At 48.0% G+C, this 23,004-nt stretch overlaps 1 protein-coding gene across 2 annotated transcripts in view; it reads right to left on the reverse strand.

Annotated features, from left to right (window-relative positions):
* Positions 1-23,004, reverse strand: part of HOMER2 (homer scaffold protein 2) — a 69,669-nt gene that overhangs the window by 4,927 nt on the left and 41,738 nt on the right. The window contains exons 3-5 of one of the 2 annotated variants that reach the window (XM_049614310.1): positions 20,852-20,983; positions 6,764-6,856; positions 2,361-2,500 (exon numbers count right to left, since the gene is read on the reverse strand). In XM_049614310.1, coding sequence (XP_049470267.1) covers positions 2,361-2,500; positions 6,764-6,856; positions 20,852-20,953 — 335 coding nt within the window. In that variant the 5' untranslated portion in view covers positions 20,954-20,983. The remainder of the gene's footprint in view (positions 1-2,360; positions 2,501-6,763; positions 6,857-20,851; positions 20,984-23,004) is intronic. The other variant, XM_049614311.1, reaches the window with a different exon arrangement.

Genomic DNA, 23,004 nt, shown 5'->3' on the forward strand with positions numbered 1-23,004 from the left:
GGGTTGTTGTTTTTTTTTTTTTTTCCAGTAAGTAAATAGGACTGTATCTCCATAATCTGTGTCACCTTTCATCCCAGTCTCAAGGATCTAGGAACTTCACTGGAAAAGATAAGCTTTCAAACACCATAGCAAAAAAAAAAAAAAAAAAAGGTAAAATATAATCTGATTAATTTCAGAGGTAATGATCAAGAATGTAAGCTGATTTAGAGAAATGGTTTCATGCTCTCTTCCTATAATTCACTTGTTCATTAAGTGGGGATTTAAAAACATTTATTTTTAGGGGTGAAACGTTTTCATCCAGGCAGCGCTGTGTTAAAACCACAAAAGAGTGGGGGCGCCTGGGTGGCGCAGTCGGTTAAGCGTCCGACTTCAGCCAGGTCACGATCTCGCGGTCCCGTGAGTTCGAGCCCCGCGTCGGGCTCTGGGCTGATGGCTCGGAGCCTGGAGCCTGTTTCCGATTCTGTGTCTCCCTCTCTCTCTGCCCCTCCCCCGTTCATGCTCTGTCTCCCTCTGTCCCAAAAAAAAAAAAAAAAAGTTTAAAAAAAAAAAAAAAAAAAACCACAAAAGAGTGAAAAGCAGGTGGTATGATGGAAAAATTTACTAGCCGTGGGACCTCAGGCAAGGACTCACTTTTTACCACCTGGGACTAAGTTTCCTCATCTGTAAAACGGAGTTCATAGGACCCAGCTTTTTAATGGGGGCAAGTCTGAGGAGAGCACCTTCTCAGCCACAGGAAGGTTGGGGGAAGCTGGCCAAACCCCCCGCCGGGAGAACGGGATGATTCCCAAGGACAGCAGCTCTGAATATGCTCACAGGGTCAGATCAGCCCAGCCTTCCGGAAAAGGGCCATCTCAAGATACAAAAACATACACATAGCCTGTGTAGTCATTACAAATTAAAGTCATGTTGATATTATTATGGGGATCGTGTTAAATAATTTATACATCAGTTTAGGGGAAATTGATTCTTTCTATGTATGTATGTATGTATGTATGTATCTATCTATTTTTGAGAGAGACAGAGACAGAATGCAAGTGAGTTAGGGGCGGAGAAAGAGGGAGACACAGAAGCAGAAGCAGGCTCCAGGCTCTGAGCTGTCGGCACAGAGCCTGACGCGAGGCTCGAACTCACGAGCTGTGAGATCATGACCTGAGCTGAAGTCGGATGCTCAACCGACTGAGCCACACCCAGGCACCCTGGAAATTGATTCTTTTTAAAACATCAAGGCTTCCTACTACTTTCCAACAGAAAAAATATTTTTTAATTATTCATTTATAGTCCTCAAAATCATTTTAAAGCTTTCTTTACAGAGATACTGTATTTTCTGAACTTTTCTGTATTTTATGATTCTGGCTCGTGTAATTTATGGTTCTAGCTCCTATTGTTAAAGGAAATCTCTTCTTCAAATACATATTTTCTATGTGATGTTTGTATATAGAGAAGCTATTGATTTTTGTGAGATGTTGTATTATTTTTCATAGTTTTTCATAGTTTGTTAGATTTTCACAGGTTTTTCTTGAATGTTCAAGATGCAATCTTATATACAAGTAAATGATAAACTTGGGTGCTTAGAAAACAAAACGGGGGCATCTGGGTGGCTCATTCGGTTGAGTGTCAGACTTCAGCTAAGGTCATGATCTCAAGTTTTGTGAGTTCTAGTCTCGCACTGGGCTCTGTGCTGACAGCTCAGAGCCTGGAACCTGCTTCAAATTCTGTGTCTCCCTCTCCCTCTGTCCTCCCCCACTCGCTCTGTCTCTCTCAAAAATAAACAAACGTTAAAAAAAAAAATTAAAGAGGGGAGCCTGGGTGGCTCAGTTGGTTGAGCATCCGACTTTTGCTTAGGTCATTATCTCATGCCTTGTAGGTTCAAACCCCGAGTCGGGCTCTGTGCTGACAGCTCGGAGCCTGGAGCCTACTTTGGATTCTGTGTCTCCCTCTCTGTCTCCCCCACTCACGCCCTGTCTCTTTCTCTTAAAACTAAGTAAACATTAAAAAAATGTAAAAAAAAAAAAAAAAAAACCACGAAAAAAAACACATACAAGCACAGGCACACAACTCTGTCATACTCACACACACCTTTTTCACGTTCTCTGTGCTCTCACCGTAAGCAGACACACACACACACACACACACACACACACACACACACACACTTGCACACTCACACACATGAACTGACACCAGTCTGGTCAGCCAGACGGAGAACAGCCACAGAGCCAGCTGGCCTTCCTTTGGCCCGGAGACAAGACCAGACACTCTGAGCAGGACCCCGTCTCCTCAGGAAGCCCTGCCCAGCAGGAAAGGCTGCAGGGAGGCACTGAGCCGGGAGAAAATAGCGTCTGGATTTCAAACACCCTTACCTCTGCGTCAAAGCAATCTTCAGCTTGTCGTTCTCAGACTTCAGGTGCGTGTCAGCAGGACCCACGTGAGAGGCCTTTTCATCGTCCGTCCCGTTGACGCTGGATGCCTGAGTAGAAGACGGGCTTTCACACCCAGATTCCTGGCCAAAGTGAATTCCCTTCACACATTACTGTTCACAGTAGCAGCAAATCGGGCATAACGAGAAAGCGTGTTAGTGAGCGGGGGAGAAGCAAGTCATCGGACCGGGATGCGGCAAAGACTAGCACGTGGAAAGATATCAAGAACAAAGGAAGGGGCGCCTGAGCGGCTCAGTGGGTCGAGCTGAGCATCCGACTCTTGATTTCGGCTCAGGTCATGATCTTGTGGCTTTGTGAGTTCAAGCCCTGCGTCGGGCTCTGTGCTGACAGCGCAGAGCCTACTTGAGATTCTCTCCCTCTCTCTCTCCCTCTTTCTGTCTACCCCTCCCCCATTTGCACTCTTTCTCTCTTGAAATAAATAAACACTAAAAAAAAAAAAAAAAAAAAACAAAGGAAAAGGCCCAGAGGAGTCTCCTTGAAGCTCAGAAAGTCTGTGCACTTTACAGAGAAAAAGAGTCCACCCAGGGCCCTGACTCAGGATCACTTACTCAACTTTACACATAAACCTAACAAGCCTGGACACCGGGGCTCCCTTATTTAACACAGAAGCCACAGACGAAAACAGGGGGAGGGATTCACAACAAGGAACAAGAAAGAGGGAATGAGGAGAAAGTATTAGAAGCTGGAACTTAAAACCCCCTGGGGCCACAGAGAGACCAACACTCATTAAACATACAGGACTCAGATGTGGCTGTGGCCTCCACTGCTGTCAGCATTATTATGAATATGAATATTCTGAGCTGCTCTGGGTAACAAGTCCTATCAACCGTGGGTGACATCTCATCTGGTCTAGGATAAGACCTTATTTAGCCTCCAATAAGCATAAAGGCAAAGGCAGGAACCCGAAAGGGAATGATGTGTACATCTGACTTTAAATTTCTGCTCTCTCTCTTAAAAAAAAAAAAAAAGGTGCCATAAACAAAATTAAAATGCACACAAGAAACGTGGGAACATATCTGCTGCTGAACATTTGCATATATGAAAAACAAGATGTTAATACTTTTCTTGTGCTGGAAAACTCTGAGGCCTTGTCTTCTAGAGCCACGTACTGACATATATACGGATGAAATGATCTCTGGGATTTGCTTTAAAATTTAGGGGGAGAGTAGGGTCCGGGGTTGGGGGACGGATGAAACAACAGGTCATAAATTCTTAATCGTTAAAGCTGACCTATGCATCCCATGGAGGTTCGTTTTACAATTCTGCCAAGCTGTGAACAGGTTCAAAAACGTCCACGTTAAAAAAATAAAATTCCTAGAAATCTACGCTAAAAGATTGACACTTTTATGTTTTTTAAAAAAGGAAAAAAAGGGGGGCCTGGATGGCTCAGTCGAGCGTCCAACTCTGGATTTCGGCTCACGTCATGATCTCACAGTTTGTGAGTTGGAGCCCCGCATCTGGCTCGTCGCTCTCAGCAGATCATACCTGCTTGGGACTCTCTCCCCCTTCCCCTCTGCCCCTCCCCTGCTCATGCTCTCTCTCTCTCTCAAAATAAATAAATAAACTTAAAAAAAAAAAAAAGGAAAAAATACATAATTGACACTTACAGAAGAAGAAATGCATAGAATCAATAAACACAAAAAATATTTAATCTCACTGGTAAAGAAATACAAAATGAGAAAAGGCCAAGAGAATATATTTTTCTTCTGTCAAGTCAACAAAGCTTTGCTGGTGAGGGTGTGGGAGGAAAACTCGCTCTCAGTCACTGCTGGGGGTAGTGAGAAGCATCCACTTCTGTGGGCTAAGTCTGCAGTATTTATCAAAACCTTTTAAAATGTCCCTGCCTTTTAACCCAGTACTTCCAGTCCAAGAATTTATCTTGCAGAAATGATCAAACGCACAAAGATGTGCAAGGACGTTCATCACAGTGTCATTTGTATTCATGAAAAATCAGAAACCACGTAGGTGTCCCAAAGTAGAGGTTAATGGAGTAAGGTGTGATACAGACAAATACTAGAATGTTGTCTAGCCATTAAGATAGTTTTGAAAAGGGATATTTGAAAACACAGGGGAACGATCACGAAACATAAAGTAAAAAAGGTTAAAAAGAACAATATAAATATATACTAGATATTTAACACGTATCTTTGTGTGGTGCGGACTCTATTCTTTAGAGAATGGCAATGTTTTGATTTTTACAATAAATACATATTGCTTTCACGGTCAGGATGAAGCCCCTATTAAATGTTTAAAATCTTCAAATATTTGGAATACTGGGCCAAAGTGTTCATTCCCCAGGAGATTCAGGAAAGCAAGCAACTGTATGACTTCTAATAAAAATGAAAAGAAAAAATGTACAGTGGTCTCTACATCTGGGGACACATCAAGAAGGATAAATAAAAACTAAACCTTAGAGGTAAAAAAAAAAAAAAAAACAACCCTGATAGGTAATTAATACATACACATACACATAAAATAGCATCTGATGGGTATACATGATTTAAGGTTTAAAATACCTTTTGTGGGGGGGGGGGGAACAAAGATTAAAATAAAACACTTATATAAAGAAATTCTGATATTAAAGTTTAAAGGTATAGCTATAATATGTGGTATCCAGAAAAAGATTGTATATTAGAAACGCTAGATTGTGGACCATTTGTGGGGTCCAATTTCATTTCAGGGGTCCAATTTCATAGGTGCTCAGTGGTTACTTATGGTAATCAGTATATGAAATTAACAGGATCACTCAGATTACATTAAAGATTATTCAGAAAGAGTCAGGAAAGTTCTTGCCCACCTGAAGTCTAATACGCATTCATTTCCATAAATTCACACGGGGCATCTTTCATACGATGAGCCAGGACCGGCGCTGGGAAATCCCGGTCCTGAGGGTCAGTCACCGCGGTGGCCAAACCCGGGGCCCTCCGCTCTACAGCACAGACTCACTCAGCACGCGCCTGCCTCGGGTCAGTAACGTGGAGATTTCTCCTCTGTCTTCCTCGCTGGGCCCCTTCCCATAGCTGGGCAAACTTAACAAGGCTCCAGCTTTGCCCTCCTCTCCCCACGGCTTCTTGGAAAGGCCAAGCCTTCAGCTATCACTTCTTCAAGGCTGACGGTCAAGTCTAGAATGTCAGTCTTGACAGCTCAAGATGCCCAGTCCCCTGGTTCTCTTCCTACAGGCTGTCCTCAACATCCCTCCCTTCCTCCTCACCCCTGCAGCTGTTCCCTCGCCAATCCACCGACCGTCTGTGGCTCCCTGACTTCCTCCCCGTGTGAGTACAACCCTCACATCAATTCCAGAGAAACAGTCAGGGAACACCTCCAATGTCTACCACAACAACCCAACAATAAGTAGACAACAAATAATAAACTGCGAGTCAAGAATTCCAGGTCTTTTGCAGGATCACCAAGTGCAGCTCCAATTCCTCTCACAGGGCACCTTGCTCCCAGCCAGGCAGACTCCAGGCTGTGTTGGCTGTTGCATCGTGCTTGTTCCGAACCCCGAATCCTGCCCCTGACGTCTCCCTCTCCCCGTCTCTGTGCACATAACCTTACCACGAGATCAAGGCTTTCACCCACCATTATATACACCAAACTAGACCTCAGGAACTAGACATTTTTTAAATGTTTTTATTTATTGTGGGGGGAGGGGCAGAGAGAGAGGGAGACCCAGAATCCGAAGCAGGCTCCAGGCTCTGAGCTGTCAGCCCAGAGCACAACATGGGGCTCGAACCCACGAACCGCGAGAGCATGACCTGAGCCGAAGTCAGACGCTCAACCGACTGAGGCACCCCGGCGCCCCAATCGTCACACTTTTAAGTAGACAGACTACTCAATTTCTGGCAAAGCCGTATCTCCTTTGCTAAACCAGAGCCGTTGGAATATCATCTCCCATCTGACTTTGTTAAAACAGAGAAGCAAAGACAAGGGTTCTCTGCCATCAGCCAAGTTTTCTCTCTTGTGGGCACGAGGTACCCACCGGTATTGTCACTGCACATCGTTCACGCAGACTCGCCCCCCAGCACTGAAGGGAAACACACTGCTTTGCCTCTGGTATTTAAACACAATGACAAAGAATGCCTCTTAGGGGCCAGAGGCATGCGGTAATTCTAACCTCATCTAGTGCTTTCCGTCAAAAATACATCAGCACACCTGGAAAATTCAAGACTCTCAGAGAAACACCTCAGGCGAGCAGGCTAAGACTGGAAAAAGCCTTCACGACGCCCCTAATGCTGGAAGTCCCTACTTCTCGTCACGAGTGACAAGGAACAAAGAAGCTCAATTACTGATCACACTCAGATTTATTTTGTGGACAAATCACTTACTTGGGAATGATTGCTCGAAGTCTCTGTTTTCTCCTGGGACTTGTCTCTGGCTAGTCTGGCGGCTTCTTTCACCTCCTGGAATTTCTCTGCAAACTGAACGTGAACAGGAGTTACTGAGGTTGTTCTCAACCTTACACACAGCTGGTCTCCAGGACCCACCTTCGGGACTTTGCACTCATTTCAAGTCAATAAAATCTGTATAAATCCAGAAGAATAATTTTATTCAAGACTAAAAAGAAATGATACAAGGAACGCCTCTTCCAGTAAACTCCCGGCCTAGGTCAGATCGGAATCATTTTCTAAGCTGCTGAGGCCAGTTTAATACTGAAGTATTGGGACACTTGGGTGGCTCAGTTGGTTAAGCATATATGACTTTGGCTCAGGTCATGATCTTGCGGTCTGTGGGTTCAAGCCCCGTGTCGGGCTATATATGACTTTGGCTCAGGTCATGATCTTGCGGTCTGTGGGTTCAAGCCCCGCGTCGGGCTATATATGACTTTGGCTCAGGTCATGATCTTGCGGTCTGTGGGTTCAAGCCCCGCGTCGGGCTATATATGACTTTGGCTCAGGTCACGATCTCGCGGTCTGTGGGTTCAAGCCCCGCGTCGGGCTCCGTGTTGACAGCTCAGAGCCTGGAGCCTGCTTCCAATTCTATATCTTCCTCTCTGCCCCTCCCCTGCTCAGGCTCACGCACGCTCTGCTCTCTCAAAAATAAACGTTAATACTAAAGTATTAAAAACAAACACCTCCAGTTAAAAGTAACTAATACAAATGCAAGAAAATAAAATGTAGCTGTACCACAGAAGGAGTCCATGAAAAACTTCACCTCTATCAAAAGACCTGAAAGGTCCAAGAACTTGTACGATATGATGGAAACGAAGAAGAAGATCCAGTGAGTTGGGGAGAACGAACCGGTCTAGACTTTAAAACTTTAAGACGTAAAACAGCAAAATGCAAAAAACAGCAAAAGTCAACATGGTGCATCCGTGGAAGACTTACAGGGAGGCAAATGAAGAAACGGGAACAGAGACTGGATTTAAATGACATCAAGGAATTACTCATTTTACTAGAAATGCCCGTGATGTCATGGTTATGAAGGAAGATGTCATTATTTTTTTTAGAGATAAATCCTAAAATGTCTGGATGTCTGCAACGTACTTCAGCAACAATAATATAGATGAAGGGGGCGCCTGGCTGGCTCAGTCGGTTAAGCGTCCAAATTCAGCTCAGGTCACGATCTCGCAGTCCGTGGGTTCAAGCCCCGCGTTGGGCTCTGTGCTAATGGCTCGGAGCCTGGAGCCCGCTTCAGATTCTGTGTCTCCCTCTCTCTGCTCCTCCCCTGTTCACACTCTGTCTCTGTCTGTCTCTCTCTCAAAAATAAACATTAAAAAAATTTTTTTTTTAAATCGATGAAGAAATGTGGCAAAACAAGGGTTAAGTCTGGTGACGTGTATATGGTGTTTTTTATCCTATGCTCTCTACTTTTAAAATATGTTTTAATATTTTCATAATAAATTTCTTACAATGCCAGAGCAATCAAATCAATCACTGGCTTATAGTCACTGACAAGGCAACTGATTTTAATTAGCAAATACATTGTTCAAGCAGAGAACGTTCTGTGATAAAGCTGGCATTACAAAGCAAGAGAGAGCTAAACGTGCTTGCTGCAAAACACAAAGAGCTAGCAAGTTGCAAGGCTGGGAGGAGGCTTTTGCTGAGAACACGTTAATTTCGGAGCACAGGCTACTCTGGGAGCATGTTTACAACGCAGGCAGCAGTGGGCCACTTGGGAAAACCTTGCCAGATGACAGACACTGTGAACAAAGCACCCTGGCTGAAGCAGGAAAGGACAGCCCTTCTGTGCTGGCCGATGTTGCTCCCGCAGGACCATAAATAAAGCCCAGCCACAGGGCTTCATGTTTAACCATCCCAGAGCAATCAGAGGAAAATCACATTACTTGTTTAAAACATGTGAGGTCCAGGGGCGCCTGGGTGGCTCAGCTGGTTAAGCATCCATCCGACTTCGGCTCAGGTCATGCATGATCTTACGGTTTGTGAGTTTGAGCCCCGAGTCGGGCTCTGTGCTGACACCTCAGAGCCTGGAGCCTGCTTTGGATTCTGTGTCTCCCTCTCTCTCTCTGCCCCTCCCCCGCTCGTGCTCTGTCTCTCAAAAATAAACATTAAAAAAAGAAAAAAAAAAAAAAAAACATGTGAGGTCCAGCCTGAGACAAAGCCCTCCCCTCCCTGCTTCCTCTTAGGGGACTCTTAAAGTCAAAACATCATGCCAGAACTCCTTGATGGTAGGGTCCGTGCCTTTCTCTTAGCACCGACCCAGCACCTGCAGAGAGCAGGCACAAATCAGTTTGTTCAGTGAATGAATGAACTCTGGGTTCCAGACTCACACGCCCTCTGGCCACTTGAAAAACAAATCACGTCCAAGGTGCTAGTGGAGCCTGAGAAAGGCACAGCTCTCTTCTGCTAGACCCAATGAGCGGATACTCTGCGAGGAACTGCAGTGAGTGTCTGGGGGCATCCTGCCCCATCTGGCCGCCTCCTACGCTTACCCAACTAGGTGGGGCATCCCTCAGAATATAAGCGTTATCCCAGAAGAGATTTTGTGTAGGCACCATAAAGACCTTTCAGTCCTATTAAGACGTTAAAAGATTCAATTTTTTAATTTTTTTAGCAGTTATTTATTTTTGAGAGCGAGTGAGCATGAGTGGGGGAGGGGCAGAGAGTGAGGGAGACACAGACTCCGAAGCAGGCTCCAGGCTCTGAGCTGTCAGCACAGAGCCCAACGTGGGGCTCGAACTCACGAACCAGGAGATCATGACCTGAGCTGAATGAAGTCGGACGCCTAAGGGACCGAGCCACCCAGGCACCCCTCAAAGATTCTATTTTCGAAACGCATCATTTTAAGTGCTTTTGTCCAGTATCCATTAAAAGTCAAATGTGATGTGAAGAAAACTGTTCCCAACAGACAGCCCTGCCGGGTCTCGCCCGTGCCGCACTCAGTAAGGAGGGGGACGCCTCTCTCCCTACAAGCAGGCCGATGTTCTGCCAGGCTACCAAACCAAATGGGCACTCTTTCTCACGGATCCTTTCTTGTCTCTGTCTTGTCTCTGCCCCTTGTCTCACGGGAAGCTGTTTTTAAACTAGACTGGAAATGTCATTAGCCAGCGTCATGCTCATTCAGTCAAAAACACATGGTCCAAGCAGCACTCAGCCCTTCGGTGAAGAGGTACCCCTCCCCCCCCCCGCCACCGTGTGTGAGCTGGGCCCTGCAGGAAGCTGGGCGCTGAAGCATGTATCCTCATATACTCAGAAATACTCATATACTCAAATATACTCATATACTCATATATACTTAGATACTCAGATATCCTCATATACTCAGATATACTCATATACTCAGATATTCAGATATACTCATATACTCAGATATACTCATATACCCATTCAGATATCCTCATACACTCAGATATCCTCATATACTCAGATATCCTCATATACTCAGATATTCAGATATACTCATATACTCAGATATCCTCATATACTCAGATATTCAGATATCCTCATATACTCAGATATCCTCATATACTCAGATATTCAGATATACTCGTATACTCAGATATACTCATATACTCAGATATACTCAGATACTCAGATATCCTCATATACTCAGATATCCTCATATACTCAGATATACTCATATACTCAGATATTCAGATATACTCATATACTCAGATATACTCATATACTCATTCAGATATACTCATATACTCAGATATCCTCATATACTCAGATATACTCATATACTCAGATATTCAGATATACTCATATACTCAGATATCCTCATATACTCAGATATTCAGATATACTCATATACTCAGATATACTCATATACTCAGATACTCAGATATACTCATATACTCAGATATACTCAGATATCTGGTGCAGCTACCAGAAACCGCTGTCTCCCAGGAGGCCAAGGGCTGAGTAACAGAAGTCAGTGGCAACCAAGTCAGTATATAAAGTTCTTCCAGGCTTTGACAGAACAAGTCACTTCTGGACGAGTTTGGGGCCTCCATTCGCTCTGTCTCTAACATCCCTAACTGGTGAAGACCTTAGCTCTGCTCTTGGAGACTCTCAGCCTAAGGCGCAAACCTTCCATTCCAGTGGCGGCTTCTTTCTTTGTCCCCTGACACCCATCATGGCGGCCCCTCAGTGGTCCCACAGTCGCTGCCTTGGGCAGGCGTACTTACCCCCCACTTCCCCTGGGCCCTGAGCACAACCACATCTATATGTGAAGGAGTGTAATGGCTTCTTAACACACATTCTCTCTTTTGGTTCCTCCCCACCATTCTGTAGGATGGGATAGCTCTACAGTGTCCCGATGAGAAAATGCAGCCTTAGGGAGGCTGGTTAAAGCCCGGGGTCACACGGCTAGTTATGATAAACCTGAACCTGGACGCAGATCTGTCTTCCACACACCCAGTTACCTTCCTGTGCCAACAAGAATGCCAAGAGTCTTGCCCAAAGCAGTTGCTGAATACTTAACTGATTAGGTTTTCCACTTGCAGAGAGAAGCTCCATTACCTTAAGATGTAAAACACGGTTGTACACACTCCCTCTTTAAACGAAAATTACTGGGGCGCCTGGGTGGCTCAGTCGGTTAAGCGTCCGACTTCGGCTCAGGTCATGATCTCGCGGTCCGTGAGTTCGAGCCCCGCGTCGGGCTCCGTGCTGACAGCTCAGAGCCTGGAGCCTGCTTCGGATCCTGTGTCTCCCTCTTTCTCTGCCCCTCCCCTGCCCACACACTGTCTCTCTCTCAAAAATAAATAAACATTAAAAAAAAAAAAGCCTTTAAAAAATTACTTCTACAAGCTTCAACTCAAAACAGGCCATGGGGACCTTTAAGGCAAAGACGAGGCTTGAGGGACAGAATGTCAGATATGGAGTGGGGAGCCCCTGGCCAGTCCCGATTTTACAGCTCTCCTCTGCTACACTGATGGGCGGCTCTCCTTCTCAGTTATAAAAGGGAGGGCACGAACACATACACCAAAACACACAACCTCAAAGGGACTGCGGGATGAGGGTGCCGTTATAAATAACAACAGCCAGGGGCGCCTGGGGGGGGGGCTCAGTCAGTTGAGCGTCTAACTTCAGCTCAGGTCATGATCTCGAGGTTCATGAGTTGGAGCCCCTTCTTGGGCTCTGTGCTAACAGCTCAGAGCCTGGAACCTGCTTCAGATTCTGTGTCTCCTTCTCTCTCTGCCCCTCCCCCACTTGTACTCTCTCTCTCTCTCAAAAGTAAATAAACATTAAAAATTAAAAAAAAAAAAAATAACAGCCTAGAACATCTCAGAAAAAGAAAAAGAAGGACACCTATTCTTGGCTTCACAGGGATAAGAGGAGAGCAGCTGGAATGTCTCGTCTGGCCGTGCACTCCCAGCGACCCTTAGGTGCTCAGTATCCACATGGGGACACATGGGTTTCGTAACCGCCAAGGTCACCCTGAGACTGAACACAGGCCATCTGACACCAGCACTGGACACTACAGTGTCCTAAGACTTACCTGCTTAACTGCTAGCTTGGGTGAGCTGCTCAGTTCCGACCCTCATCAGCCTTTCAAATGCAGGGAAATGAGCCACTCTGAACCTCGGTTTCCTCATCTATAAAATGTGGGCAATAACACTACCCCCATGGATCACTGGAGAAAAAGGACAGGGCTTTGCTGGGCATGTGACAGCGGTTCAAACAGGGAACTGTGGCATATCTGGCCTCGATCTGACTAGTTTCTTCAAGTAAAATAAAAGTGAGAGCCTTGAAACCATGAACGTTAGTAAAAGAGTGCCAAAACAGGGTGAATTCATTCATTCAGAACTAGGAAGTGGTGATCTCTATGTACTTGGGACTGTGCCGGGGACACTGAAATACCTAAGATTTGGTTTCTGTCCTCAGAGAAACTCTGAGTTTTTGGAGGATTTTGTTTTACATTCAAATGGGTGAGAATAAAAAAGGAAATTTCACAAAGTAAGCCTAAAATGCAACCAAGTAGGATAAGCCCTATAGGATCAATTTGGAACAAATAATCATTGTCGGGGGGGTGCCTGGGTGGCTCAGTCGGTTAGGCGTCTGACTTCGGCTCAGGTCATGATCTTGCGGCTCGTGGGTTTGAGCCCCATATCGGGTTCTGTGCTGACTGACAGCTCAGAGCCTGGAGCCTGCTTCAGATTCTGTGTCTCCCTCTCTGTCTGCCCCTCCCCTGCTCACACTCTGTGTGTGTATGTCTCTCTCTCTCTCAAAATAAATAAACATTAAATTTAAAAAAATTTAACAAATAATCATCTTAAAAGATGCGTTATCAGTAGCCGCGTGATGGAAACAGGCCCTACCTCTTATATAAACATCATCTTGTGACAAACAAGGAATCGATACACTGATAGGGAAGGTTACCCCACATGGATGGAGTGACACAACATTAGTAAACAGGGGAAATGAATTTAAACCTTTACTACAAACAAGTGGCATGATACATGATCAGTGAGGTAACGGGGTCGGGATATTTTTTAAAAATCTGGATGCAAACAGAATTGAACGTTCACCAAACTTCCACTTGAGGGGTAAGAAGGTAATGTTCTCAACTTGGAAGAAATAAAAGAGAATCACACAAGAGACAGATTTGTCTAAAAAAACAGGTGAAAGCTTTGCAGCAGAAAAGGGGAAGAAAAACTAAATCAGAAGGGAAACAAATGCCTGGGGGGGAATATCCGTTGCTAGGCTGGTACCACAGAGAAGGGGCCATTATCTTTAGTAGAGGAAGTTCGTACACACTGAAAAGGAAAACGTGAAAACCCCAGTAGATAAACAGCAAAATGCACAAATATAAAACACAGTAAGCAAGCAATTGATAAAAACAATTGTTCAGTCCCACTGGAAATGCCAATCAAAATAATGAGGTACTATTCTTTGCTTGCTAAATTAGCAAACAGTAAATACAGTTACAATACCCAGGGCGGGCAAGACATTTCCAGATCATCAGTGAAAACAGCGTTCATACCCCTTGACCTAAGTGATATCACTTCAGGGAAACTATTCTATGAAAATAATTGAGAACGTGAAAAAAAAAAAAAAAAAAAGGCTTCAATACAAAGATGTTAATCCTAGCATTATCTACAATAATGGAAACTTAGAAGCAACCAAGGAGCCAGGGGATTGTCCACCGGTGAAAAATCTTATCTCCAAGGCTTAAGTGTTCTAACATTTCCCCTTACTATAAAAAAGAACACGCAGGGCGCCTGGGTGGCTCAGTCGGTTGAGCATCCAACTTCGGCTCAACTCATGATCTCACGGTTCATGAGTTCGCGCCCCGTGTCGGGCTCTGCGCTGACAGCTCAGAGGCTGGAGCCTGCTTGGGATTCTGTGTCTCCCTCTCTCCCCCTCCCCCGCTCACGCTCGATCTCTCCCTAAGATAAACATTAAAAAAAAAAAAACAACACAAGCTTCTGAATGTAGAAAGTACAGTTTAGAAAAAAATATTCTTCAAACCTATGGTCCCACCAGCACGTAAACTTCCAATATTTTCCTATCTCTATGTATGCATCCATTACACACATTTATCTTTGAAACAGAATGATATGGTACACCTCGTTTTATAGCCACTTTTGAAATTAACAGGACATTAATATTCCCATGCAATTATATGCTTTTCTATTACCGCATGTGAATTGCTATGCAGTATCTTGCCCTGAAGGATATACTGGAATGTATTTCACCTAATTTCTTACTGTTGGACATTTGGCTGGTGTCTTGGTTTTTTGCTTTTGCTGTTATAAGTGATATTTCAAGTCAAATTCTTAAAGCTCAATCTCTGTACTCAGTTATAATTATTTCCTTAGAATAAAAGCCAGTTAATGAAACCAGTGGATCAAAGGATATTCAAAGCATAAAGCTTTCTAAAATGTATGCCAAATTCTCACGTCTTTACTCGTTAGGATAATTTTCTGCAGTTTTTAAAAATTTTTTAAATGTTTTTTTATTTATTTTTGAGAGAGAGAGACAGAGACAGAGACAGAGCATGAATGGGGGAGGGGCAGAGAGAGAGGGAGACCCAGAATCTGAAGCAGGCTCCAGGCTCTGAGCTGTCAGCATAGAGCCCGACGCGGCGCTCAAACCCACGAACCGTGAGATCATGACCTGAGCCGAAGTTGGATGCTTAACCAACTGAGCCACCCAGGAGCCCCTTAAAATTAAAACAAATTTTTAGTGTTTATTTATTTTTGAGAGAGAGGGAGACAGAGCACAAGTGGAAGAGGGGCAGAGAGAGAGAGGGAGACACAGAATCCGAAGCAGGCTCCAGGCTCCAAGCTGTCAGCACAGAGCCCGATGCGGGGCTCAAACTCATGAGCCATGAGATCATGACCTGAGCCGAAGTCGGAGGCTCAACCGACTGAGCCACCCACAGGTGATTCATCATTTTCTGCAGTTTTTAAACTTGCAGTAATAGTTTTTTAAAAGTTAAAATCATCATCTTTTTCATCATTATCCTGCTAGAAAATGAAAGACTATCATCTTATTTGTGGCTTTTTTGTTTTTTTGGCCTTGGCCAGTGAAGACTCTGTGACAGACACTATTTGCTCCATTCAAAATCCATTTCTTGTTTTCTCTTGGCTTAACAAAATCTCAAATTTGACTGGAGCAGGAAATTTCCAAGGTGAGAGAGAATGAGAACCACTCTGAGCTGGCCATAGTGACCTACTTCTTCTTCTTTTTTTTTTTTCCCCTGTGGGAAGGTGGCCCAGGGACTGACAGTTGGACCCAAGGAGAAGTCTGCCAAAGGACCTCACAGGGAAGTTCCTGTAGCACCACCTTCTACCTTCCCTCTTACGATGAATGCAGATGTGATGGATAGAGCTTGAGAAGCCATCTTAGCACCATGAGGAAAATGCCAATGAAAGAACAAACATGCAGAGCTCTCACACCCAATATCGTGGGGCCACTGCATCCTGCTGGCAACTGCCTGCCTTAGGACTTCTCTTCTGTGTGTAAAGAAGAACTCTATTTGTTTCAGCCTTGTGACTAGTTCCCTGTTACTTGCAGCCAAGGGCATTCTCACCAAAACATCAAAAGAGTGAATGACTACTATCTCCTACTTTAAAACAACTGCCCTTAAATCAGAAAGGTGGCAGACAGAGCAATGTTCTTACAACTACACAGACTTAAGTGAACATAAGGATACAAACATGAATTACAGATGAAATAATTAAAATGGGTCAAGAGCAAATGTTGTGTGTGTGTGTGTGTGTGTGTGTGTGTGTGTGTGTGTGTGTCAGGGTTCAGACGAATCAATCGCAGGGCACAAGCAACCCCACCCTGGGTCACCGCCTTCGTGGCAGGAAGTGCTTCCTTCTGTCTCGGATAAACGACACCAAACTCAGAGCCAAACTCAGAGAACAGTGACATCTAAGGTCAGATACCAGAAAGAATCTAAACTTTAGCAAGTGGCTCACTTTTACATTTGGGTTTCCTTCCTTTTTGTCTCTTTTCCGAAGCTCCTCCTTTTACCAGAATGTGCAAATCCCTTTTAACGTTCAGTAGGCCGCTATCACGTCCCCTCGGGTGGGTGGACAGCCGAGTCCCAGCTTACCTCTGGGACTACACAGCTGCTATTATTTTGGAAAGCCTGTCTAAAGAGCAGAAAGTGTCCCTGTAGGACTTTTGGGACTGTGGTGTAAAGTGGTCCTTATAATGGGAACAGCGGAGACCAAGGTTTCTATTTTCCTTCCGGGGGGTAGAGAGAGACGTGCGTAGAAAGTGTTCTGAAATGAAAATAGCCGCGCTGCTGTTCCTTTTTCTAGCCTAGTTATAGGGTTTGATTACAGATTCCTGTCTCAGGACCGTGGGTGGTTGCTCTGTGGAGTCAGAAATACTCGGCCACAGCTGTCCCCTCAGGTCCAAGTTCCTTTCTGCTAGCTAATTGCCACTTGTCGAGACCTCCAGCCGCACTTCATGGTAATTTATCCGTGTGTGGTTAATCGTTCCCTTCACAGAGAAGGGGAAAAGTTGGCTTGAAACATTCTGAACAAAGGAGACATCCGAGGGCTTCTTTGATAAGCCTCTGTGACAAGGGCAGGTCACAGTCACAGAGCCGAGACTCCGCTGCCGGAAGAGACCAAGTGACTCGGGAAGAGCAGACACTCCTCCTTAACGACAGGACGTTTTCTTCTGCCTGGGAAGGATGCAAAGTGGCCGAGCGTGGAGGCAGGCACGGCGTGAGGTCCCCCCAGGTCTCGGCGGACAAAGAAGTGAACTTTCACAACTTGTTCTGATTTTTGAGTTCTCCCTTCCTTCGATTCTTTCCGTTAAACTCTCTCCTGTTTATCCTTCCTAGCAACTTTGATTCCTCCAAAGATGGAAGAAGTTGTTCCAGGCAGCTGAGAGGGATTCTGCCTGGGCTTCCAGAAGGCCTGGAGCCTCGGCCGGGGTCAGGGACACACGGCCTCACGGCCCCGCCGACGCCCTGCCTCCCACAGGAGCCTCCCCGTATCGCTGCGTCCCCAGGGGTCTGAGGACCCCAGCGGGTGTGGGAAGGGGGCATGGAGGGCAGGGCAGGGGCTGCTCCCAACTCCCCCACCCCGCCTCCTCCGGGCAGCCGTGGTGCCCACCCCAGACAGGAGTTCTGGAATCATTCATTCACCAAACCACGATCACACTTGCTTCCAATTCACAAACATCCTCTGTGATCCCCACAGCCCCTCTTCTTCCTTGTTTCAGAAAACGGCAGCTCTGTCCATCCGTCCATGTGCCCGCCCTCGTCCCAGAGCCCCTGCCTCCCACGTCCACTCACTCAGGTCCTTGCCATCTCCGTTCTGGACCAGAACAACCCCGTCTCCCTCAACACTGGAAAGATCTGCCTGCGGTGCGGATCCGACCATTTTCGTTCGTGGCTTGAAACCCTTCGTGGGCTGTGGTTTCACGTCTGGGCCGGCCTCTACCAGCCCGGCCCACCCCCAAAGCCGCACGCCGCATGACCAGCCCCCGGCACACGCTGTCATGGGGTTGTCCGTGCGGGTCCCGTGACGTGGACGATGATGGAAAAGGAAAATCCTCCCTGTGGGCACAAGCTGGAGTGTTTCCTTGTCCGGTGTGCACGGGGCAGGTCGCCTGGAGTCGGGTCTACACTGAACCATGGGGAAATGGTGAGGGGCCTCGCTGCCTGGGTAGGGACTTGGAAGAAACAAAGTGGGAAGCTTAGTGCCAAAGATTTGGGAACGGCTACATCAGAGGAACCCAGTGAGCCCAGAGGGAACCCAAGTCTGGAAGATTCATATTCTGCATGAATGGCTGCAACTGGCTGAAAGCCTGTGCCCCCCTCAAATTCTTACGTTGAGGTCCTAACCCCCAATGTGATGGATTAGGAGGTGGGGCCACTGAGAGGTGATGAGGTCATGAGGGTGGCTCCCTCATAAAAGGGACTAGTACCTTTATAAGAGACCCCACTGATTGGGGTGCCGGGGTGGCTCAGTTGGTCCAGCGTCTGACTTCAGGTCAGGTCATGATCTTGCGGTTTGTGGGTTCGAGCCCCGTGTTGGGCTCTGTGCTGACAGCTTGGAGCCTGGAGCCTGCTTCCGATGATTCTGTGTCCCTCTCTCGCTCTGCCCCTCCCCCACTCGTGCGCGCGCGCGCTCTCTCTCTCTCTCTCTCTCTCAAATAAAAACACTAAATAAGACGTTATTAAGAGACCCCATAGAGCTCTCTTGCTCTCTTTGGGCCACGTGAGAGCACAGTAAGAAGTTGCCGGGATACAACCAGAAAGAGGACCTACCCCTGAACCTGACCGTGCCGGCATCCCGATCTCAGACCTCCGGCCTCCAGAGCTCCAAGAAGTCAGCTTCTGTTGCCTGTAAGCCACCCCAACACGTGGCATTTTGCTGTACTAGCCTGAACAGACTATGCTCTTCCGAAGTCCCCAGCTTCACACCAGACAGAATCCTTAAAACCAGACGCCCCACCCTGATCCTGCAGGCAGCCCGGTGCTCGCCCAAAAGGCTTGCCAACACACTCGCCGGGCACCAGAGAGAGAGGCCCCTCGCGACCTAGATGACCCCCACCCCTGCTCTCCACGGCCGCCCCACCCTCTGACCTGCTGAGCGCCAACTGCCAACAACAGGGATCCACCCCGAGCCCCCAGATCTGCACCGCACCCTCAGGCCACCGGCCAGCAGCTCGGTGGAAAGCGGATCGCACGGGGGCCCTTCCTCCGGAGCACTCCTCCTCCCTTGACAGATGCCATGGTCTGTCGTGGCTAGGCCAGCCCCGCCGTCCGGAGGCCTCCTGAAGGTCTCCTGTGCTACACAGCACAGCCCGAAACCAGCCAACCCGCTTCTGCGCCGACGAAACGAAGCAGCGTCCGATAACCTTAGGACTGTGGGCCCTCCCACCTGCTGTGCTGCCTGCGGGAGCACCAGGCTTTCCCGGTGGGAGCACGTGGTGCTTCTCCCCAGAGGCGCAGCACGCGAGTCCGGGGACCAAGGGACATCGCCTCCCACGATGATACCCGATGACCTAGACTCAAGGATTTTCCCTGTGCTTCACAGCCCTGGTGAGCTGGACGTGTTGGGACCCAGGAAAGAATGCTCCTGTGAGCAGGTGGCAAAAAAGAGATGTTCAAAGTGCCACCAGGTCATTTTGGGTCTCTTGGGCTTCTTAGGGAGTGGCGTCCATGTAAGGACCTGGGGATACAGAGGGGGTGGGATGGCCTCCATCGGGGTCGCATGTCTGGCTGGAGGTAGGATGGCTGGGTCTGTGGGCTGCAGGCCTCCTTAGAGATGCGTGTGTGGGCCTAAGTGTGCACGTGTATGTGTGCCTAAGCGTGCACATGCGTGTGCCTAAGTATGCACGTGTGCATGTGCCTAAGTGTGCACACGCGTGTGTGCCTGAGTGTGCACGTGCGTGTGCCGAGGTGTGCGTGTGTCCACAGCACACGCACACACGTTGAACAGAGAAGAGGTACAAATCCGTGGGCCCCTGCAGGGCGGCTTCCTGGCTCGTCTGAACCTCCTCTGAAAGCTGTCCCCCGTGTACTCAGGAAATCCAAGCATCCCAGTCCATACCAAGTGGCCCTGTCAAGTCCCCCGAACCTGGAATTTTGTAAATGCCTCTGGGGACGGACGGACGGACCACAGCTCCACGTGCTCAGCGCCTCGCACAGGGTCGGCCGAGCCACAGCCCAATGAATAAGCTCACGGCAATGGTCTAGAGAGAAACAACTCCCAGAGCCTAGCCTCCTGAAGCCAGCCTGGCTCCAGCCCTTCCCTTTCAACTCTCCCCTGGGGTTCCCTGAGGCCCTCTGACCTTCCGGTAAGTTCCTGTCATGTAAACTAGCCAGTCTCGCTTTCAAGCAATGCGTTCTGAACACGCACACAGGGCTCCTTCCCCATCCTCCAGGGAAGCCCACTTGCTCACACATCCATCAGCGGGTGAGCCTCTCAGAAGTGGTCAGCTTGTTCCCGCAGACCCTGGGGCTCTCCAAGCCTGTGGTCGGTCACGATGTGCTCCTCAACACTCTCTGACTGTCCACAGAGTGTGTCCTGGGCCCCTTGGAGAATCAAACCTAAGCTACGAATCCTTTCCCCAGAAACCCTGAGACAAAACGCGGTGTGACGCTTTAAGGGGCACAGGGCCTCCAGATGAGGAACTGTTTGCTAGTGAGCAGTCAGCAGGACCTCCCTCTCCTTAAGGGCTCCAACCAGGGGGTCATTGATGCTGGTGGCCGCCAGGCGCACGCACTCTGGGCACAAGGCCCGGGGTGACACACGGGGAAGGAACCGCCTGCAGAGCCGTGCACTGGGGCTGGGATCTCAGGCTCTGCGGGAGCAGGTGTCCTGTGAGTTTCCTTCCCCAACAACAGCTTCATTTCCAGGGACCTGGGATTTCTAAAAGGTCATCCATCTGGTTGGGCAGCCCTGCGGGGCCAGCCAGGGTGAAATCAAAGGCTGAAGAGGAATCCTGCTCACCAGCGGGGCCACTCAGGCCCTCAGCACCCAGGGACTGGGTGACAGTGTCCGGACGAGGGGACCTCGTTACCTTTGTCAGCTGCTGCTCCGAGGAGAACCCCAGGCCGAACACCGTGTTGGCTCTGCTGTCCGCCCACTGCCCAAACTTCTGCGACGTCTTGGTGAAGGTCATGTTGGGTGTGATGGTGCTGTTTATAATCACCTGCAGGAGAAAACCCAGGAGAGCAGGAAGTGAAACACAGAATTCGACACCAACGGAACTCCTTACAAAGTCTTCATCTGGCACGGCTGGTGCCTAACGTACGCGTCCCCACTCTGTTCTTTTTGGTCCCGAGTTCTTCCTCTCCTGGCACGTTCCGTGCTGAGTCAGATACACAACCATGATAAGGGGTAATTTCAGAGACTTAAAAACAGACCGTCGGTCTAAAATAAGATCGTACAAGTTAGTGGGAGAGAAGTCTGCCCTGAGTGGAGAATAGTTTCCAAAACTGCTGTTTATTTCCTCAAAGCTGCCACGCATCCAACGGCCCTTCGTGGCCAGCCACACCACACACTCTGACGACCAGCGCTGTGCCCCTTTTTAAGCACCCGGAGCCCCAGCGTCCAGCTCCAACAACTTAAAATCTCCCTAAGTGATTGGGGCTTGCTGTTTCCCAACAAGAAGGTAAAGGTATACTTAATGGGGGTAATTTGCAGAGGGTTAATTTACAAAGGAAGTAACGATACAGGCATGAGCTGGGTGGAGGGAGGCTGTAGGGGGTGGTACGGGGACCTGGTGTTAGATGTCGCCCCCTTCTCGGGCTCAAAGGATCAGGGAGGAAGAGGCTACAGACTGAGGAAGGCCAGAGTCACGTAGAGCTGGCTGCCTGGAGGAGAGAGGTGACCTTTTGTTGAGAGACATCCCAGGATGTGCATGGCTTCCCACCAGAGGGGAGCCGGGGGCACAAATACCCTCGCTTCTCCCCTTGATCGCCTGCCACTGGCCAGACCCAACCAGAAGCTGGAGGCCCCCGGGGACCCATGCTGTGGACTGCAGATCAGCCTCTGGGAGGCCACAGCAGGGTAGGAAGGGGAGAGAACGAACCTGGAATGATAAACACAGCACACGCTACGTTCATACATTCGTATACTGAGCATTTACTTGTCAGGCATTCTGTTAACCGAATACGAGATGAATGAGTCAAGATTCCTCAACTTCTAGTTGCAGGAAGTCAGGAAGAGGGTGGAGACATGTAAATAAACAATCAAGGAACAACTGAGAAGTGTTAGGAAACAGCAACTAAGGCTCACTCTGGCAGAAATCCTTCGAAGCCCTGAGGCTCTAAGAAACAATCAAGAAAAAGGTCCCTGGAAATAAGGGATTCTTGGACGTTTGTTAACAGGCAGGAGTGACAAAACTCGCTGCTGACTTCCTCATCAAATAGCTTTTGATGATCTGAGCAGGAATGCTGGCAGGCTGAGTAGGGGCGCACCTCGTTCTGCTGGGGTTCACACGGATAATTGCGTTGTTTACCAACTGGAGGTTTGTGGTTACCCTGCGTCAAGCAAGTCGATCGGCACCATTTTTCCAACAGTGTCTGCTCACTTCAGTGTCACATTTTGATGATTCTTGCAATATTGCAAATGTTTTCAGCTCTGGTCAGGCTCAGTCCCCCTCTGCTTCACTTCTGTTTTTAGGGCAGGCCCTCCACGGCTCTCAGCTGTGAGCCTGGCACGTCTTTATATCCTCTTCCCCGAAAGGCTTTGGGAGATTATCCCGTTCTGTCTGAGGTCTTCAGCTTCGTTCCGTAGCCTTCCAGATTTTAACCTTCAAATCTGGCAAACCTTGAAGGGGAAACGGGCCGTGCCGTCTGGGGCCGCTCGTCCCCAGTTCTGTCACGCAGGCTCCCGCATCTCTGCTGGTCTGTCTTTTCCCCAGGGGCCAAACACGGACTTTGAGGCTCCAGCTCCTCCCCACACCCTTTAGTGCCCCGGGGGAGGGGGGGATGTAGATGCCAGGGCCAGTCCCCGCTCCCTCTGGAGCTTTCCTGCCTTCGCGGTTCTTCTCCAGACCCCTTGGCAGGCTTCCACTTCTTAGCACCGTAAACACGAGGGAAGTTTTACTCGGCCTTTTGGAAACGTCCAGCCTACCTCCAGACCCGCAGAGACTTGCCGTTCAGCCACTGTCTTGTGGGGAGGCCAGCCGTGGGCCTGAAGCCCGCCGGCCTCCGAGGCTGCCACCCC

This window comes from Panthera uncia (assembly GCF_023721935.1).
Source record: "Panthera uncia isolate 11264 chromosome B3 unlocalized genomic scaffold, Puncia_PCG_1.0 HiC_scaffold_2, whole genome shotgun sequence".
Classification (NCBI taxonomy): Eukaryota; Metazoa; Chordata; class Mammalia; order Carnivora; family Felidae; genus Panthera; species Panthera uncia.